The 19,197-nt window shown below is 30.8% G+C and overlaps 1 protein-coding gene across 42 annotated transcripts in view; it reads right to left on the bottom strand.

Moving 5' to 3' along the window:
• Nucleotides 1-19,197, bottom strand: part of LOC119614011 (microtubule-actin cross-linking factor 1) — a 144,513-nt gene that overhangs the window by 45,916 nt on the left and 79,400 nt on the right. For 17 of the 42 annotated variants that reach the window (XR_005232300.1, XR_005232297.1, XM_037970105.1 and 14 more), the window contains exons 1-9: nucleotides 10,586-11,407; nucleotides 10,061-10,340; nucleotides 8,714-9,996; nucleotides 8,412-8,435; nucleotides 6,142-7,060; nucleotides 5,020-5,650; nucleotides 4,458-4,593; nucleotides 3,041-3,124; nucleotides 2,241-2,462 (exon numbers count right to left, since the gene is read on the bottom strand). Coding sequence is in view for 40 of the 42 variants with exons in the window: in XM_037970105.1 (XP_037826033.1) it covers nucleotides 2,241-2,462; nucleotides 3,041-3,124; nucleotides 4,458-4,593; nucleotides 5,020-5,650; nucleotides 6,142-7,060; nucleotides 8,412-8,435; nucleotides 8,714-9,996; nucleotides 10,061-10,340; nucleotides 10,586-11,335 (4,329 nt within the window). In the remaining 2 variants the exon portion in view is untranslated. Of the gene's footprint in view, nucleotides 1-2,240; nucleotides 2,463-3,040; nucleotides 3,125-4,457; nucleotides 4,594-5,019; nucleotides 5,651-6,141; nucleotides 7,061-8,411; nucleotides 8,436-8,713; nucleotides 9,997-10,060; nucleotides 10,341-10,585; nucleotides 11,408-15,239; nucleotides 15,370-19,197 lie in introns of those variants that run through there. The other 25 variants (XM_037970232.1, XM_037970339.1, XM_037970321.1 and 22 more) reach the window with 9 other exon arrangements.

Below are 19,197 nucleotides of genomic sequence, written 5' to 3'. Positions count from 1 at the left end.
AGAAGCCATTAGTGGCTACAGGTTCAATAAAGTCTTAAATCAACATCCATCCGCGATTTCGGATAGTGAGAGGCAATTACCCAGACAAACTCTTTCCAGACTCGCACAGTTAAGAGCCGGTTGGAGCAGTATTCTCAACTGCTAGCAAGAATGAATTGTTCTAGGCACCCTTAACCGATGCTCTGCCTGTCTCCAAATTTCTCACAATTTCTCCAGCTTCATATAACATCTCATGACACCAATAATAATTAATCTTATTGAATATTTTCAGAGAAGAAACTAACCTAGGCAGGTAGCCTGAAAAATTCCTTACAATTAGGAATAGGTAAAATATAGGAGGCTTTGAAGAGTATTAGTTTAAAATTTATAAACATTAATTAATTTGAAAAATTCCTCAGTCAGTTTAAAAGGGGAATATATCAGATATGAAGAAATACACCGAGGCCGCTATCGCTACTGTACTGCGTTCCTTTAACAGACAGAGTCTTTGATGGGAGTCGAACCCACGATCTCCGTACTAATAGACTAAAACAAAACCAAGTTATATTCAAGATTAAGTTTCGAAATTCAATTGAAAATGAACAAAATTCTTAAGATCTAACAATATTTGACTGTTGATTCGATTTGAAGTCAAAACATTTTCCAAAATGCGCATTTTCAATTAAAGTGAAAAAAAGTTACCCCACATCCTAATAGAATTATAAGTTGAATATTTTTCATACATATATCCACAATAATCCACTCATATAAAGATATTAAATTGTCTATAGTATAGCTAAATGATTTATAATTAAGAGTGTTTATCAAAGTAATTTTTTATTTGACACCACGATATTTATGATGTTATTGTATATTTTTAGATTAACGACGTCGTCATTGTTATTGATTTTTGTTTTGTTTAATTAATTAATGCCCAAGATGTGTTAAAAGTAAAAGTTGCAAATAATTTTTTTAAACCAATACACATAAAAATGAAAAATGGCAAATATAATTTTTAACTAAAAACTATATTCAAATTCTCATTTATCAATTTTAATCCCATATTTAAAAAGATAAAGTGACAAAATGAAGGTGAAATACAGACAGACAACAATACGTTAAATGCGCTTGTATGCAGTCATTTTTTTATTTTAAAAACTTTTAAAATAGTTTAAAAACTTAGAATATTGAAGAGGTGAAAGACTGTTAATTGATTTTGTTTTTTTTTTTGTCGGAAATATCTCTATACTATTTGTTTAAATTGGTTGTTGTATTGCTTGATTAAACAAATAAATAAATAAATAATAACAACTTGTTTTAAATTAAATGAATGCTTAATAATACAGCAGCAATAAATTGTTCAAAACTTTTATGCTCGAATAAAATAGTTGATCATTTAAACAAGTTTTGGTGTTTTTGTTTCTTAAAATTTTTTTTTTGCTTAATTTTAATTTATGCAAATTAAAAAAATCTAAATAATTTATATATAACTAATTTTAGTCACATATTTTAAATTAATTTTGATTGGAGTTGAGATAATTTTAAATTTTATGCGTTTTAAATTGTTTATTCGTTTTTTTTTTTAGAAATATTCAAACGAAATGTAAAGAATTTACATTTGAATTAAAATTTTAAATAAACGATTATAACGGCTGTATAACAGAAAAAGATATTTGAAAATAGGGACAGGAACTTTCATAGAGTAATATTCACAAATATAGAAAAATAGTTTTAGTTCCATAACTCGTTTTAGAACGCATCTAAATAATCTATAATTGATTTTTAATGGGAATTGTCACCTAAGGAACTGGTTCTGTGGAATCCAGAACATCAATAGAACTGTTCTCAAAATTATTTTTAGGGAATTTTATCACATTTCTTGAACTGGTTCAAAGAAGTTGTTTTGGAACTTGTATGCTATTCCATAGTACTATTGTAGTATAAATGTATGACTAGTCCAAATAAACTTCTAATTGGAACTGATTACAAAAGTAATTGCGATACTACTGGTTCTAAGGTTACAGTTGAAGAATCTGAAGTGATTCTAACTTCAATCGTTTCACAACTAGTTACCGTACAACAAGTTCTAACATGTTTCTAGGATAAAACAATAAATTTTATCTAAAATTCCAGGTTATTTACTTAAAATTTCAAATATTTTCAATAACATCGACTTAATTAAATAAATATATAATTTTGCAAGAATCAGGTAAATATTTTTTTTTTCAAAGTGAATTTATAAAAAAAAATGATCAACTTACCAAACCATCACTGCCATTTACCTCAATGGCAGTTTTAAGACGTTGTGATAATTGTTCCAATAGTCGATCGTATTTCGTATTTAATAAATCCAAACGTTGGCTGTAATACTGTGTGGCACCGGGATCACTTTCGGCAGGACGCAAATCTCGTCGTGGTGGAGCGAAAGATGGTCGCACCTCTAGCAACCAATCGATGAAGCGCAGACATTTACCATCGTAAATCTTTACGTTTGTTGTTCATGATGTTTGTTGTATATTTTGTTTGTTGTTTGTTTATTTGGTTTTGGGTTGATTTGTTTGTTAAGTTATATATAATATATAATAATGTTAAGTTTTGTTAGGTTAGTAAAGTAATATTTCATTATTAAATTATAGATAAATTATTAAGATTTTATTGTTTATGAGTAGAATATTTGGTGAATATTGTGAGAGAATAATTTTCTTTTCATATTTAGTGCTTTTTATTAAGTTTAATTTATTTTAAATAATTATTAATTTTGAGTTTTTATTATTTTTAATTCAAAGTTATTAACGCACCGCAAACCAGAGTTTTATTATGGTTTGTTAATTATTTTGTTGTTGTTTTTAATAAAATTTTAAGTTTTGCTTATTTAAACAATAAAAAAAGCATTAAATATACCTTTTACAAGATAAAAAAGATTCAAATGTTCTTACCCAAAACATTTAAATCTTTTATCAAAACTATTTCAAATTCAACAATGTTTCAGGGACAGTCAGATAGTGAGAGAGACAGAAAATAGAGGAAAAGAAGAAATAGTTCAAGTTTTGTGATCATTTACCTTTGCTTCTCTTATAAGTTTTCCTCCAGCCAAGTTGACATTTTCGATTTTAGGTTTTCGTTCGATAGCAGCTCCCAGCAATTTCTTTAGTTGTTAAAGTTTTGTTTTTATTTTTTTATTTTTTGAATTAAAATTGTTTTTAAAAAAACATTTAGAAGGTGAAGGAGAAGTAGTGGTAGAAGTTCAAGTTGTTTGTTGATGATGGTGACCATGGAGTCCATGGTTTGTTTAATTTAAGGAGTTTTAAATTTGTTTGATTTAATAAGTGTGTATTGATTTTTTGGTAATATTGTTTTTTGTTTTTGTTTTTGTGTTTGAGTTTGAGTGGTGTGAAAAATACAAAAAATTAGACAAAAATACAATTAGTTTAAACTTTGACTACAATTGTTTAGTGCAACTTAAGAGTAAAACAAAACAAATTAATACAAAATTAAAAAATTATTTAATACAAAACAAATAACTACAAAAATTCAACTACACAAAAATTAAAAAAAAAATTACGTGTTTTATTTAAATGGGAAGGGAGAGAGAGGAAAACCGATTTTAAATTTTCATTTCAAACATTTTCATTTTGGGGATACAAGTGTTGGTGTAAAGATTAAGATAGTGTGTCAGTTGTAACAAATATAGAAATTATTAATTAAATTTCACTTTTTTTGGTGTACAGTTTCGGATTCGTTCTTAAGTGTATCACAGTTTTACCAACTAAATTTCATATTTAGTAAAAAAATCTAATTTAAAAGAAATGTATAAACATAAACATAATAGATACAATTATTGTAAAACTACCACCCCTACCCAAAGAATTTAAACTGCTACTTTTTATCAGTTTTTTTAATAATACGAGACTACATACAAAATCCTTTTAAATATAAATATATTTATAAAGACAAAAACACAAATGTTTGACAGAAAAAAAAACACAAAACGAAACAAAGAAAAACTACTACATTAAAGTAAAATAAACGTATATTAAAAACACATACTTAAACTTAAAGTTTTGTTTTTTTTTTTTTTTTTGCTAAAGTAATTGACCAACACCAATTTCAAGGAACAAAAACACTACTATACAGTTTCTATATAACAAGAATTGAATATATACTTTGTGTTTTTATTTATTTTCAAATCATCAAATCAAATCAAAAGTTTGGTCCCTTCAAAGGTGAAAATCGAAATTCATACTAAAATAATCCTACATAAAATAGAAACTGGCAGTTTGAAAAATAAAGAAAAAGAAAATTGTATTGAATCTCCTAAAACTAAAATAATTTAACTTGAAAAATTGAATGTACTATTTAAATAAAAAAATGCTAAAAAAATAATATCTAAAAATCATAACTTAAAACATTAGATAATAATTTAAATAAAATTTACTTTGTAATAATGGAATATTAAAAGGGTTATTTTTTAAACTTACGTCCAATTCATAAGCCGAAGTAGCAGTCGGCATGGCTGCCACCTTATCTATAGTGCCATCCACCCATGATTCTTCAACCTGTAGCGGTAATTGGAGATTCTTCATAAGGCCTATGGCGTTCTCGCATGAGCGCATTCTATAAATTTACAAAACAAAAAGAGATGATGACAAAAAGCCGACAAAATTAACGTATAACTAAAGAAGCGTGAACACAAAAAAACATATTTACAAATAAAGACGATGATATTTTTAAGGTGTTTCATTAAAATACACTTAAAAATAAAAGTGTTTTATTACGAAAATTAAGTGTGTATTAAACGAAATCAATCAAGCATTAAATAATACTTGAGTGATATTGAAGTGATAATTGATACAAATGTACACACTTGTAAATCAACAAAATTATATACAGGTGAATAAAATCAGGTGTTTAAACTCAAAAATATTTGAAAACATTTTACAGGATTAAAGAGCTGTTTCAGCAAATGCTATTTAATATTTTAAAATCTAGAGCCTTTTTTCTAAATATGATTATTTTCAATTTAAAGAAATTACTAAATACCTTTCAGCTAGTTGATTACAAATTGTACTCCATCGTGTATTCAAACGCTCAACATTGGTATGCAGACGTTTCAAATCATTTAATACTTTTGTGGGCACACCCATGCGTCCTAATTGATCGGCCGCATCTGTCATTTTGTCCATTTGTGGCTGTTGTTGTGTTATCAAATCTTGCATATGTGTCAACTGTTTAAATACCATTTCCAAGCCTTCGGCAGTGGAGGGTAGATCCTGATGTCTGGCAAGTTGATTTTCTATTTCCGATATGAAATGTTCATTGTCCTCTAGACCAGCCAGAGATGTTTCCAATAGTTTCAAACGATCTTTATGTAAATTACTCAAGGTATTTAATTCCTTCCATAATATCAATAAATTATCCAAACTCTTTTTAAGAGCTGGTGTTTTCAAAGCAATTGTACGGAAGGTTTCTTGCAAATGCTGCAATTCGGGATCTAATAGCTGTAGACGACGTTCATAATCGGAATGGATTTCTAAAACATGTTCCAATGAGTCTAGATCACGGGGCAGAGGAGCACTTATGATTTGCTCTAATTCTCTTGCCATATCTTCCAGTTTACCCTTAATGGCAATACATTCTTCGGTAAAGATGCGACTGGCTTGTTTACTTTCCTCTGCAAAAGAAAAAAACAAAAATATTAATTAAATTTTCTTTGTATTGCTTAATGCAAGGAGCTAAGAAGGATTTGTAAGCTTGTACCTCTTGTTTTACGACTGGCAAATAAATTTTTCATTTTCTTTTTTGTTTTACAATTCTTTAGTAAATAATAATGTTTTTTCTTACGAATCTTTATTTCAACTGGCAAAGCATTTGATGTTTGTTGAACATCCTAAGCTTACGTTTGTGAACAGATGTTCGTTAGTTATTCTTTTTGTATTCTTTAATTGGGGCATTAATTGAATTGCCATTCTAACTTAATAAACCCACATTGACGTATTACCTTGTGTGACTGACTTGTCGCATAGAATAATGTGTAAAATTAAAGTGCGTACTTAAGAAATTCTTTTAATAAAAATCCAAACACCCACAGAAGTATCATAGATTTAATTAAAATTTATGCACCCCTTTATACATGATATCTACTAGTTTTCTTGCAATATTTACCTTCTGCTCTGGCACGCTTTTCAAATTCATCAAACAAACGGTTTACTTCATCCATTTCACGTTTCAAACGTCTTAGTTGAGGATCATTTGGATCACCTTCACTAAGCAATTTGTCTGCATCGTCATTTAAAGCACGACGTATAGCAGTTCTTTGTTCAGGACCCATGGCCAAGAATTGATCAAAGTCCCAACCCTTGACAACACGTATGGTGGCAAAGATCATGTTTTGTCTAAGACGCAAGTGTTTCTTTTGCCACAGACTGACAGAGCGATCAAACAAACGTTTAAGTCTTTCGGCAGCATCAATGGCCTCCTTATCCGGTGGTGGCATTAATAGACAAGCACTGGGCACTAAACCTTCTTGTCCTTTGGACGTACGTACGCGCCATTTTACACGACCTGAGTTGTCTATCAATGTACAAGTCTCTCCCTTATCTACTTGGACTTGTCCTTGTTGATTATAAGCACATATGGCTTGGACGGGACTCTGACGATTGACAGGTTGGCGGCGCTTATTCAAAGGTACTATTGTTTGAGCTCTATGCTGCAAGTTGGCAACTGTTTCACCAAATGCATTCAATTCTTCACGCAAATCTTGCATGCCTCTCAGCAGAGCTTCTCCTTGATCTAAGCCAAAGTCAGATTTTGAATATTCACTATTCAAAATTTCATCACGTTTGCTCAGCCATTGTTCGGCATCTTTTATCTCGGCAAAGAATTGATGATATTCAGTGGCATGTTTCAAATGTACCTCCAGACAGAGGGTCAATTGTAAAAGCCATGCCCATTGCTGTTGCAAAATAGTCAAATGACCATCAATACATTTCGAGGCGGGATGTTGTTGATTCAACAAAGTTTCACCACGATCCAATATTGTACCAAAATGTAATTCACGTTTTTCTAATTCAGACATCAGATTCTGTAAAATAAAATTGAGAATTATTATTATAAGTTTTTTAATGTAAAAATTACTAAAGTTAAATAAATAAAGAAACATGGAAAAGATCGAACTATATAACAAACATAAACAAAAATCAATTTAAATGATGCTCATGCAATCTTATTAAACGTAAAAGGGAAGAATAATTTAAAATTAAAATCGTTTATAACTAAATAAACATTTAGGGCCAATCTTTAGATGAAAAATTAGCGATTAAATTAAAATTAATCCTCGAAAGATGTTTTTGAGTACTCAATTAGTTAATTTTGTTTGCAAGTTTAAGCGCCCAATGGAGGTGGTTTAATCTTAAGCACGAAATGCAAAAGGGTAAACAGCAGATGCAAAAAAATTAATAAAATTTTTATAAATATAAACGTTAAAATGTTCTATTTATTGATTAGTATAAATTATGGACACTTCAAAATACATTTTTTTGTTTTTAATTTAAGTTTTCATTAATTTTCATATTAAATTTACAATTGTCTTCTTCTTTTTTATAAAATATGCATTGTTTTGATAACAGTGAAGTTTTCTGTTGTTTTGTATGGCAACACTGCGAAGTTTAATCTTGTACTCAAAAACATCAAAGGAGATTAACATAAGATTAAATTTATTTTTAGATTAACTAATCTGATTATTAATTGGCATTTGATTACCATCTCAAAAACCCGTTCTTATACAGCTAAAAAGGAGTAAACCTAGTATAGTTTATTTCATAATAAATTCACGCCTGTTATACATTTCTATGGGAATGGTTTCAATTTTGCTTTTCTTTTAGCTTCGCCAAATTCCGATTAATCTTGTTAATTCTCAATAAAATTCAATTTCTTTATTAAAGGTTGACAATGATTAGCTTATTAAAACAAGAACCAAGTGAAGGCTTTGATTACAGCAAATAATTACAAACAAATTTGAATTTTACTTTATTAACTGAAAGTTGTTTAAATTTAAAATTTTATAAGGATATTATGAAAATTTATCAACAGTTATGATAAAACTTTTTGATTGTTTTAAAACATGCAATTTCGTACTAAACTGGCTTCGGAAATGAATGCAATAAAAATATGATATGAATTTAAAAACACTAATTACATTAAATGTAACACTTAAAGAAAACATTCAAAATTTTATATTTTAAAACTTAAAATGCTAAACAATATAAGAATATTATTATACATTGTTGCACTTGGTAATAGTTCGATCTTAAAAACAAGAACACCAACAAAACCAATTATTTAAACAATAAACTCAAAATCTAAAACAAAAACGTTTAACAAAATAACTGAAAAAGGATGCAAGGAATAGAATTTTTATTTTTTCATAATCTCACCTCATCTCCATTACCAAATGCACGCTTGTCAATTTAAACATATACAAAGCAAATACATATTAAAATCAGTCAATTGTAGTTTAAATTTTAATTTTAATACTACATACGTATGTATGTCTATATGTATTAAGCAGTGGTCAGCATCAAAAGCAAACATTAATTTCAAAGAAATTCATATTAACATGCTGAGACATACAAGATTATTCAATAATTTGTGCTCAACTTGCTAACCACTGACTTATATACAAACATAAAGTATATTTAAAGGATTAAACAGAAAAAACAAACAAACAAAAACTTACCTCATAATATCTGTGCACAGAGGGCAAATCCAATTGTTTGTCTGCCCAATCGCGAGTTATTTCTATTTGTTCCTTTTCGTTTAACCACTGCAATTCGGCCGATGCTTGAGCCAGGAAATGTTGCAATGAATCCAAATCGGATAATCGTTTAGTTGAGGTACTCAATAGTTCGGCATAGATTTTTTGCAATTGATTCAAACGTTGTTGATACAGATTCAATTCATCGCCAGTGAATTTCGTTTGTTGGCGTTCGTCGTTGAGTATCTTACTGTGGAATTGATCGATGATTTTGTGTTCACGCTGTTGACGATCAAGTTCTTCTTTGACGGATGGCAAATCTGTACCATAGTCGGCGGCAAGAAGTTGTTTCAATTTGTTTTGGCACCATTCGATGTGTTCTTGTAAATCTCTGAAATGAGGATTTGTTTCAATTTGTCGTGATTCTACGACAACGCGCTTTTGGCGTGTCAAGGTTGTTTCTTGGACGGGGTATTTGAGGCCGGTTAATTTTTGCACAAGATTTGTATGGAATGTAGTTCGAAGTTGAGCCCAGCGTTGATGTAGTTTATTGACTTTTTTATGCAGTTCGGCCACATGGGGATAACGGCCTTCATTGAGAACGTGGCAATCTTGATTCATGTCTTGTATGGGCTCTTCCAAATGACGAATTTCAGTTTCTAATGATTCGACAATATTCTTTGCATCCACTGGATGCAAGCGTTCGATACGTCTGGCTTCTTCGTTAATGCGACTTTCAAGGTCGGTCAGTTTGACATCGACATGCTTAATTTCGCGTTCGACTTTATCAGCAAGACGCTGCAAACGTTCCAGACGATCGATTTCTTGCTGCAATATCATTTCACGATCTTGCAGAGCGGTCTGCATGCGATACCAGGCCTTTTCAATGGCCTCGGGACGCAATTCCGTCTCCACATCAATTTCGCCGATACTTTCAAAGTACCGCTCAAGTTCCTTGTAGATTTGTACCAATTTGGTTTTTTCTCGCTTGCGAACGGACACTTCCTCGTTGCGGAAGTGATGCAGGTCGCTAAGCAAACGTTTCAATTCAATCAATGTGGGCGGGAATGAACGTTCCTGCAAGTAAGCGGTCTTTTCGCGACACCAATAGATGAACTGTTGAGCCAAGTCACGATATTCGTGAACCCGGCGTTGTGACTCCATGTCAAAGAGGGGATGAATGGCAGGTGGTTCGGGGAACACATCATACAAAGATGATATGTAAGTAATTAATGATTTCTCATCGGGTTCGTTAGTGTCAACATCTAAGCAATGAAAAAGAAAGTAAATTTAAAATACATTTGTTATGAGGAGATATTTCTAACTTACCTTCTGGATCTAATAGACGTGTAACACCATATTCCTTCTCAACAATATGGAAGGCATTCTCCAAACGTTCTCTTGGTCGATCGTTTCTTGCCTTTCGCCAGTCAAGCAAGTCCGGTCGATTACGATGTACAAGTGCTGAGAATGCCAAACCATCGCGCCATGATGTTGTGAAATCATTGACACGAACTCCCGGATACCGAGCAGTAGAGCGACGAGCCCAACGCAAAAGTGCCTCACGTGCAGATACTTTGTCCTCTTGGCCAACAACAATATCGGAGATCTGTTAATGGAGAGAAAATTTAATTGTTTAATTAAAAAAAAATATTCAAAGATATTAGGGAGTAGGAGAGTGTGTGTGCGGAAAAAAATGTGTTTAAAAAAGTTTCAATTTATTATGTAATTTATATTTTTTGAATTAGTAACCTTTAGGCCATATAAAGTTTTTGGTCATTAATAATATAAGCATCATCTTTTTGTTGCTATTATTTTCTTTAGTTTTGTTTTAATCTAAATCATCAAGAATACCTTGGTGCGTTGAGTTTTTGTAGTTGTAGAATATGCGGGCTCTATTGCTGGTAGAGCAGTACTTATAGGTAACGTATGACGATATTCCAAATCAGAACTACGCAACATTTTAGCCGGTGGCAACAAATCTTCTGGTGGCAATTGTTGCTCTTCGGCACGACTAAGCGTAGTAACCTTGCGCACTATATGAGTGGTAATGCGACGATGTCCACTGGGTCCTCGTTGTGAGGTCTTGGTACTCTCAACACTTGAGCCCAATACCTCAGTGGAAATCCGTTTGTTACGTGTTACTTGTTGAAACGATTCGTGCAATTCATGATGTTGCCCACCTACTGCACCGGATGTTAAGTCAACTTCGGGTGTACGAGAGCTACCATTACGGAAGCTATTACGCAAAACTAAGGAACGATCATATGAAAAACGTTCTTGTGGCGTAGCCGAGGCAGGCGCCACACCCGGATAATCGGTAATAACTGCTTCTATGGTCTTTTCATGTTTAAACTGATGCTGATAGATAGCATTGTGATCGTCAATATTGGTAGTTATGGGTGGTCCACGAGAAGGTACCAATGCTGTGGTAGTGCCTTGAGCCTGGCCACGTTTCTTCATCAATGACGATGAAGTAGTGGAGGTTCGTGAATGCATTGTACTATTATTGTGAGACAAATTTTGTTCTTTAGCTGCTAGAGGGCCTCCTTCAAAAAATATACGTTTTTTCACCGTTCCAAAATGTTTATCAAATTTATGCATACACTTTTATTAATCTTATTTTTTTTTTTCAAATTCGTTTTCGTTAAAATGATTAAGTTCGTTTCGTTGTGTCTAGAAAAAGGTGATTTAATTCAGATCTTTCGTTTCTAATCATGGGAATATTTAAAACTCTTTTTTTCGTTGCTTCAAATTTTCATTTACACTTTTTTTACAAAAATTTAAATTAACCAAAATAAAACTATTGTTGGTTGTCTAATGTTTCCAAACCAAGTCAAACCGGATGCTTAGTGTATGGGGCTGGACAGACACCATACTCTTTTTTCAACAATTTGCTGTTGGCATATGTATCTACGAAGAAGTAGACACAGAACAATAAAAAGTAGAAGTTTGTGAGGGAATTGTAATAGTAATTCAATTCCCTTGATTCTGCTATTTCTACCGCTAATTCTCTTGGAACAGAAACTATGACAACAACGTTAAAAACGAAAACCAACGAAGAGAGAAAATAATTAGAATCTTAATTTATGATTAATTTCATTACACGCAAGTGCAAAAAAATCAAGAAGATTTAAAAGAAAGGTAGAAATAGAAAAGAATTCAGCGAAATAGTAAGAAGTAATCATTTAGAGTTCATTGAAATCATTTGTGTTTTAATTTAATCAAATACAAACATAACAATTTAGATATGATGATAATTGTAAATGACTATTGTAAATGAATACTTTCCACGTAGTAAGATCACTAGTTAGGATTTATAGAATATGTCAATTTGGGGGAAATTCATTGCTAAAGTTTAAATATAGTTTTTAAACTAACATTGTTTATTACATTGAGAAGATCTTCTTCAACAAATTTCTTTCAGTGTATTTTGTTTTAAATTAAATTAAATCCTCAGCATGATATTTGATAAAAACAAATGTTAAAAAAATATGTGAACAAAAAAAAAAGAAACAATTTGTTTCTTTATTTTGCGATAAAAAGAAGAACAAAGTTAATGCCTGTTTGACCAAAAATAGACAAACGAAAAGTGGCAAAGGCATTAGTCATTATTTTCACATATTTATCGAATACAGTCTCAGAAACGTCAACGTTCATGACTGAGACGTCAACGGCTACTTTAACAATTAAAAAACATTAATGCGTACATCGACATTTTTTAGAGTTGTACCCAAACAATTCAAAATTGAAGATATTCGTGAGCAAAGTAATGTTTTTATTTTCTAATACGTTCATTATTGATTAATTTAAAAACAAATTTTATCGTTTTATCTAAATACAGACAAATCTTTAACATCATCTTATTAGCATTAGAATCTTTAAAAAAATATTTAATTTTTATTGATTTATTTGCTGTTTTGTTCAAAAATATAAAAGTTCCCATAAATAGTTAAAACCAGAATATTTAAGATGATATTAAGTTATGTCAAATGATTACGAGAAAAACGCCTACTCAAAAATCAAACGCCTCCTCTTCATTCAATAATAACAATAGTTTAACAAAGTGTTAAAATATCACAAGTATAACAGATCACTCAAATAAATACATACTAGAACGGTCTCGGCAAGTAAAGCCAACAGGGAACGAAATTTATTATTTTCATGTTTAACAATGATAATAATTTCAAACAAAATCAACATATGTTTACGGCTTTCTTTTAATAAATTATGTGCAACTTGTTCTCTTTCTGCCCACCACTGATCGTTCATTGATTGATTTGTTGTAAATTTTCTATCTAATTTAATAATAGTTTATAATAAAGCTGTTTGTTAGTGCGGTTTGAAGCACACTTTTTATTTAGCTGTAAACTTGCACCCACTTTCCTCTCATCTATCGAATATTAATTAGAATGCGGTCGTCGAACATCAATTAGTAAAATTGTAAATTGAAAACATTTGAATAAAGCTCTAAATCAAATCATTAAATGTAATTTTATTGTTCACCTGTGGCCGTTTTAAATAGATAAAAATTAATTAAACATTTTTAAATGTTCATACGAATGTTTAAGATTTTTATACTTTATATGCTGTAACACCTAAAAACGGAACTTCTCAAAACAGATTCTCTTTTACAAATAGTTCTAATCGCGAGTGAAATTTCCCTCCAAATATATTGAGCTTTTCACGATTTCTTTCATTGCTGAAACTAAGCAGCTGTTTCGGATTTCGTCACGAAAACATAAGGATTAAATTTCATTCATTCGTTTAAAGGAAATCTTCCAATTCTTCATAAAGGAAGCTAGGAACCTTCAAACACTAAGTAAATTTTGAGTTTTCGATGATACTCCACCAGTAAAGTTGAAGAGTTTTTTTGGAACGAGGGAATAAACGGTTGACAGCACCGGACTGATGCAGACAATGTATAACTGCAAAATTACACAAAGTAATGCACCTCACAAGTGCGCAACTCCGTTGAAAGCCTAACAATAAACACAAGCCTGACGGTCCTTAAAAAATAATGGCGATGACGCGAGAGTTGTTCTCCAATTCAGAACCGAATAGCGAATCTGTATTTTGAGTATTTATTATAATCAGCTGTTTGTTTCCATTTCATAGTTGGAAGAAAATAAAAATGAAACAAAACAAACAACATGAACTGTCAAATCGAATTAAGAATGTGTCGTGGGAACGAGTCAAATCGCAATAGTAATTCAGAGTGCAAATTATGTTAATCATAACTCTTTTTTCAGTGTACACTTGTAACATTCTGCTTACATATAACTAAAAACAATTTACATACATATAATCCATTTGCCCTTGAATTTTGGTTAAGCACTGGCAGATATGAAATCACACAACAAATTAAGATACAAAACACACTGGATACGATCAAGAATGTGTCGCTGTTTAAGATTTTCACAACAGTACAGTAATTGTCTATTGTTGGCTGCATAATTGCAAGTTTAAGGGGAGGGAATAAAATGAAATTTATTTTAAATTAAAATGAACGCAGGCGCGACGACAAATAATTGTCTAAAATACTCAAAAGATCTAGTCTAAAGATATTTTAATGTATTCCTATTATTGAAAGAAATTGAATTGAATGATTTATGTGGAAATTTGTAATGCAAAAAAAAAAGCAAAAGTAAAACACCCCACAACAAACCATAATAAAAATTCCAAACAAATAAACAATTTGCAACAACAGCAACAAACTACAAATGGGTGATGGAATGAATTTTCATCATTTCATTACAGCACAGTACACCATATACTCTGGATAAATGGATAGACAGACAATAAATACATAAAATTGCACTCCACCTAACAAAGCCAGAGATTTTTATTAAAAAAATGCATACACTTAGAGAAAATTGTGTTAGCGAGGAAAGAATTCCTAACAGTTTTCTGAGTGTTTAACATAAACCACCTCTTTTTTTCAATTGAAATATTTCACTTGAAATATTTTTAGATCATTTGACACATTTGACATTTACCATGATAGGTAAAAGAACTAATTCGGTACATCTACCCCGAACAGCAGGGTTTTCTATGGGTGAATGAATGGTTATTTGGTTGGTTGGAGGAGACACGCCAATGATTACGTTGAGCAAACGGATTTAATAACAATGCTGAACAAGTGAGCGGGCGATTTATATCTTCTCTTACTGACATCATCAACAATGTAATGACGTTGAAATGGGTTCGACTGACCAACGGGCGATAACAAAAGGGGAAACGCAATAGCCAAAACTCCATACTGGTCAAGCTAAACTACCAGCAGAATAGGAACAAATAGACATTTTTAGCAACAGCTAAAAATGAGTAAGTGACGACGTCGTAAAGCGTATTAATGAAAATCAGAAGCAACACATATTGTTCTTTCTTTGCAATTATTTTATTTAGTTTAATTGTCTCTCATTGGAAATATAAGTATTTTAAAAAAAAGTTTAAAGAACTTTTCAAATTAATGGATTCTTTTTTATATATTTTACACTTTAATTACAACTAAATAATGTTCGTTTTATATATATTAGAGATAAATTTAATTTGTTTCTTTTTTTTGTTCTAGTATTAAATCAAAACAAAAACACGCGAGCGACTTGGATTTATACACAATTCCACCAAAATAGACGGCTTCTCGACAACGACTAACAACGATCGCCTCTACTAACAACGCTTAAACTCTGTTAACCAGGTGTTTGTTGTTGGCAGTGTTAGTACACTGAGCGACAATAAAAATCAAACAAATAATTAAGAATTATGAAAAAAGAGCGTCAGCACGAAGCACGAAAGCGAAACATTCAACCAACGTAATACAAAAGCAGTGGAATGAATCTCTGCTACTACGGTTTATAGAAAAAGCTGCAGAAGACCGTGAGCTGCTACGACTACGTACGTACGACGATAGCAACAAACAGTTACGCTCATGTCGTTATGCCAATTTTAATATTTGGCGTATAACGTACGAACGAAGGCGTTAACAGTTGCTGTTTCAGTTTCTGGCTCAAAACAAACGTCAAAATAAGAGAATTTCTGTTGTTGTTATTTTGGTTTAATTACAAACATATTTACAACAACAAAAGCCTTGCTCAGTTTATTTTTATTTAATTTTGTCTGTCTGTGTGTGTGTATGTTTATGGATGTTGTTTCTTTTTTTGTAAATTTGCTGGTTGGCTGATTTAGTGAGACCGGCGTTGGCGGTAGTATGTTGTAGTTTATTATTTATTTTTGGAGTTTTCATTTAAACAACATTTACCGCGTACAACCTCAAGAATACGCCACCACTAAAAACTGCTGCAACATTGATAACGAAACACCAACAACATGGGGAGAAACAGTAGCGACAGCAACAAACAATAGCTACTAATATAAGCAAACGAAGCGCTACAAAAGAATTAAACTTTTGTTTTCTTCAATTCACTGTATTCCCGAAATATCGGCTATAAAGGTTTATATTGTGGATTTTGATTAGACCTTAGGATTTTATCAGATTCTACAGTATCTCGATCTGTTTGAGGTTAAGATTATCAGACAGAATCATAAATTGTTCTCAGTGTATTTGGGCTAGAATGTAATCAATAAACATGAAACTTTGGGGGCTATATTATTGGAAAAGAAGCTGTTAAAACATTCTGAGAGTCGTGTTTACAGTTTCAGCGTTAGTTTATGTTATTAATCTTTTAAATAAATAACAATAACGATTTAAAATCTTGTTATTAAAATTATGAAGTGAACTCAAAGATAGAATTCCTTTAATGTCATGAAATACTATTGGTAAATATGCACTCTTGTCTCCATTGCAAACTATGTATACAAGTGTAGATTTTTTTATTACTACACCATTTCCAAGTATAGAACTGTCTACTGCATTGAGATTATTGAAAAGTCAGTCTATAGACTAGAATATATACGACACTAAAGTCCAGATTATAGACTAAAATCCATACTATATACTACACTATAGTCCAGACAAGAGATTAGACTATAGGCCAGATTATAGACTGGACTATAATCGATAATGTAAACTAAACTTTAGACTAGACTATAGTCCATACTGTAGACCATACTTCAGTTCAGACTACAGACTAGACTATTGACATGACTGTAGACTAGATAGTCCAGACTATGGACAAGACTATACAATAGTCTATACTATTGACTAGACTACAGTCCATACTATAGACTAGACTATAGACTAGACTATATTCCATACTATAGACTAGACTATAGTCTATACTATAAACTAAAATATAGTTCTGACTATAGACTTTACTATTGCCCTGACTGTAGACTAGACTATAGTCCAGATTATAGACTGGACTATATACTAGACTATAGCCCAAACTATAGAGTAGAATATACACAAGACTACAGACTAGACTATACACTAGACTACAGACTAGACTATAGCCCCGACTATAGACTAGACTATTGACCAGACTGTAGACTATATTGTAGTCCACATTTTAGTCATGTTCCAGACTATAGACTATAGACCAGACAATAGTACAGACTATTAATTAAACTATAGTCATGACTATAGACTAGACTATATTCCACACTATAGACTAGTTTTTAATTTAGACCCAACAGAAGTGTCTATAGTTAAGAGTCTAACAGTCTATACTTTATTTAATTTCAAAACTACAACAGAAAATGGTGCTGTTAAAGTCAATATTGCCGGTTATGGATTGTTGATTTCGCTGTGAGTATCACTGCCGCCACCACTACAACCTACCACCACTACTATTGTATTCCCACATTATTCTAATCAACAAAATATTGAGGCATCAACAGCTACAGGTTGTCGTCGTCGTCGTTACTTTTGTTGTTATATTGTAAAACAAGTGCCCTTAAACAAAATATGCAATTTGGAATTTTAAAAAAAATGCTTTAAATTACATATTTATTTTTACATAAAAATATACATACAAAGTTTTGCTATTTAAGTTGGCATCATTAATGTCAACAACGCCAACACTTTTTTACACATGGTGTCAACACATCATAAACATACATTTATTTTGGTTGCTTTTTTTAATGTCGGCCCAAAAACTGACATTGAAATATAAGATTTCCAAATAATAACAATGACATTTTTAATGACACCAGAAAAGTGTAACAAATTTTAACAACTTGAAACAACTAAAACATTTTAAATCTCACTTGGTTTCGTTTGAAATACAAGAACGCAACAAAGTATTACACAAGTTTTATGTTCTGTTTTACTCTTTCAAGTTGTTGTTGCGTTAATTTTGATTTCGTATTTCCTTAGTCGAAAAAGAAGCAGCATAACAAAGGGTTATTAACTTGGTTTTTATATTCAAAAGTATTCACGCGTACAACGCATTTTATATTATTTTTTTTATAAAAAAAATTAAAAAAAGAAACAAATTGTTTGATAGTACATAGTTAGGTAGAGTTGTTCTCATTACATAGTGAAAAAATTAGTTTTCTTGAGTTCCCTAGTTTTAGTTAAACCATGTTTACACTGTAAAAAAACTTGAATAGCTAAGATTTAGGCGTTCGTCGCAATTAATCTGTTTTCCTATTATAGAATAACGAGACTTTATGCCTACTTTGCGTATCTAGGGATGACCAAGTAAATTTCTAGTTTAACGCACCCTTTTTTCCTTATAAAAATATAAACGTTGCTACAATTTCAATTGCATAGTTTTACGTACAATATTCTAATATAGAACAAATGTAATAAATATTAGTAACAATAGTTACAAAGAATCTATATAGAGTGATGTCAATAAATTCCATTTAAAATGAGATTAGAATATAATATTTAAAATATATTTAGAGTAATTTTTTGTTTTCACTAACTGTATTACGTGAAATTACTTGTTATTTTATAAATATTTATATAATGTGTGATAAATTTAACTTAATTTAAATAAATGTGTACAATAAAAAAAAAACAATTTTTATTGGAAAATTTTATAGAAAAATATTTAAATTTCATATGTAGGCACATAAAACTATTACAGAATGTGTTCTAGAAGTAATAACAAAATCATTAGTTTCATGTATGCTCTTGAAGAATATAGTGCTGGAATCTAGAAGAAGTGGTTCTGTGCTGTTTCCTAAATGATATTCTTGATTTAAAAATGAAAGTCCTTAAAAAAGTTTCGATTTATAATTATAAGAATTTGCTAGTATTTTGACACTTATTAGTTGACAATTTACCAGTTTTGGAAACAAAAACAATACACATATTTGTATTTCTAAATATGGAACAAGTATTCCAGTCATTAAACACACATCCTACACAAATATTTTAATCATCACAAGATTTTTTTTTTATTCAATAAATTTATAATAAAAATGCATTTAATAAGGCATACAAATCGACTTAATTTTATACAATTACAATCGTGTTTAGGCGGCAGTTGTTTTCGTTTTTCGTTTAAAACTAAAACAACAACAAAATTTCATTCACAAAATTTCAAATG

Source organism: Lucilia sericata, unplaced genomic scaffold (assembly GCF_015586225.1).
Source record: "Lucilia sericata isolate MDLA Ls3-8-SP2 unplaced genomic scaffold, ASM1558622v1 Contig000042F_arrow, whole genome shotgun sequence".
NCBI lineage: Eukaryota > Metazoa > Arthropoda > Insecta > Diptera > Calliphoridae > Lucilia > Lucilia sericata.
Note: the sequence above shows the minus strand (reverse complement) of the source record. Positions and strands in the feature narration are given on the sequence as shown.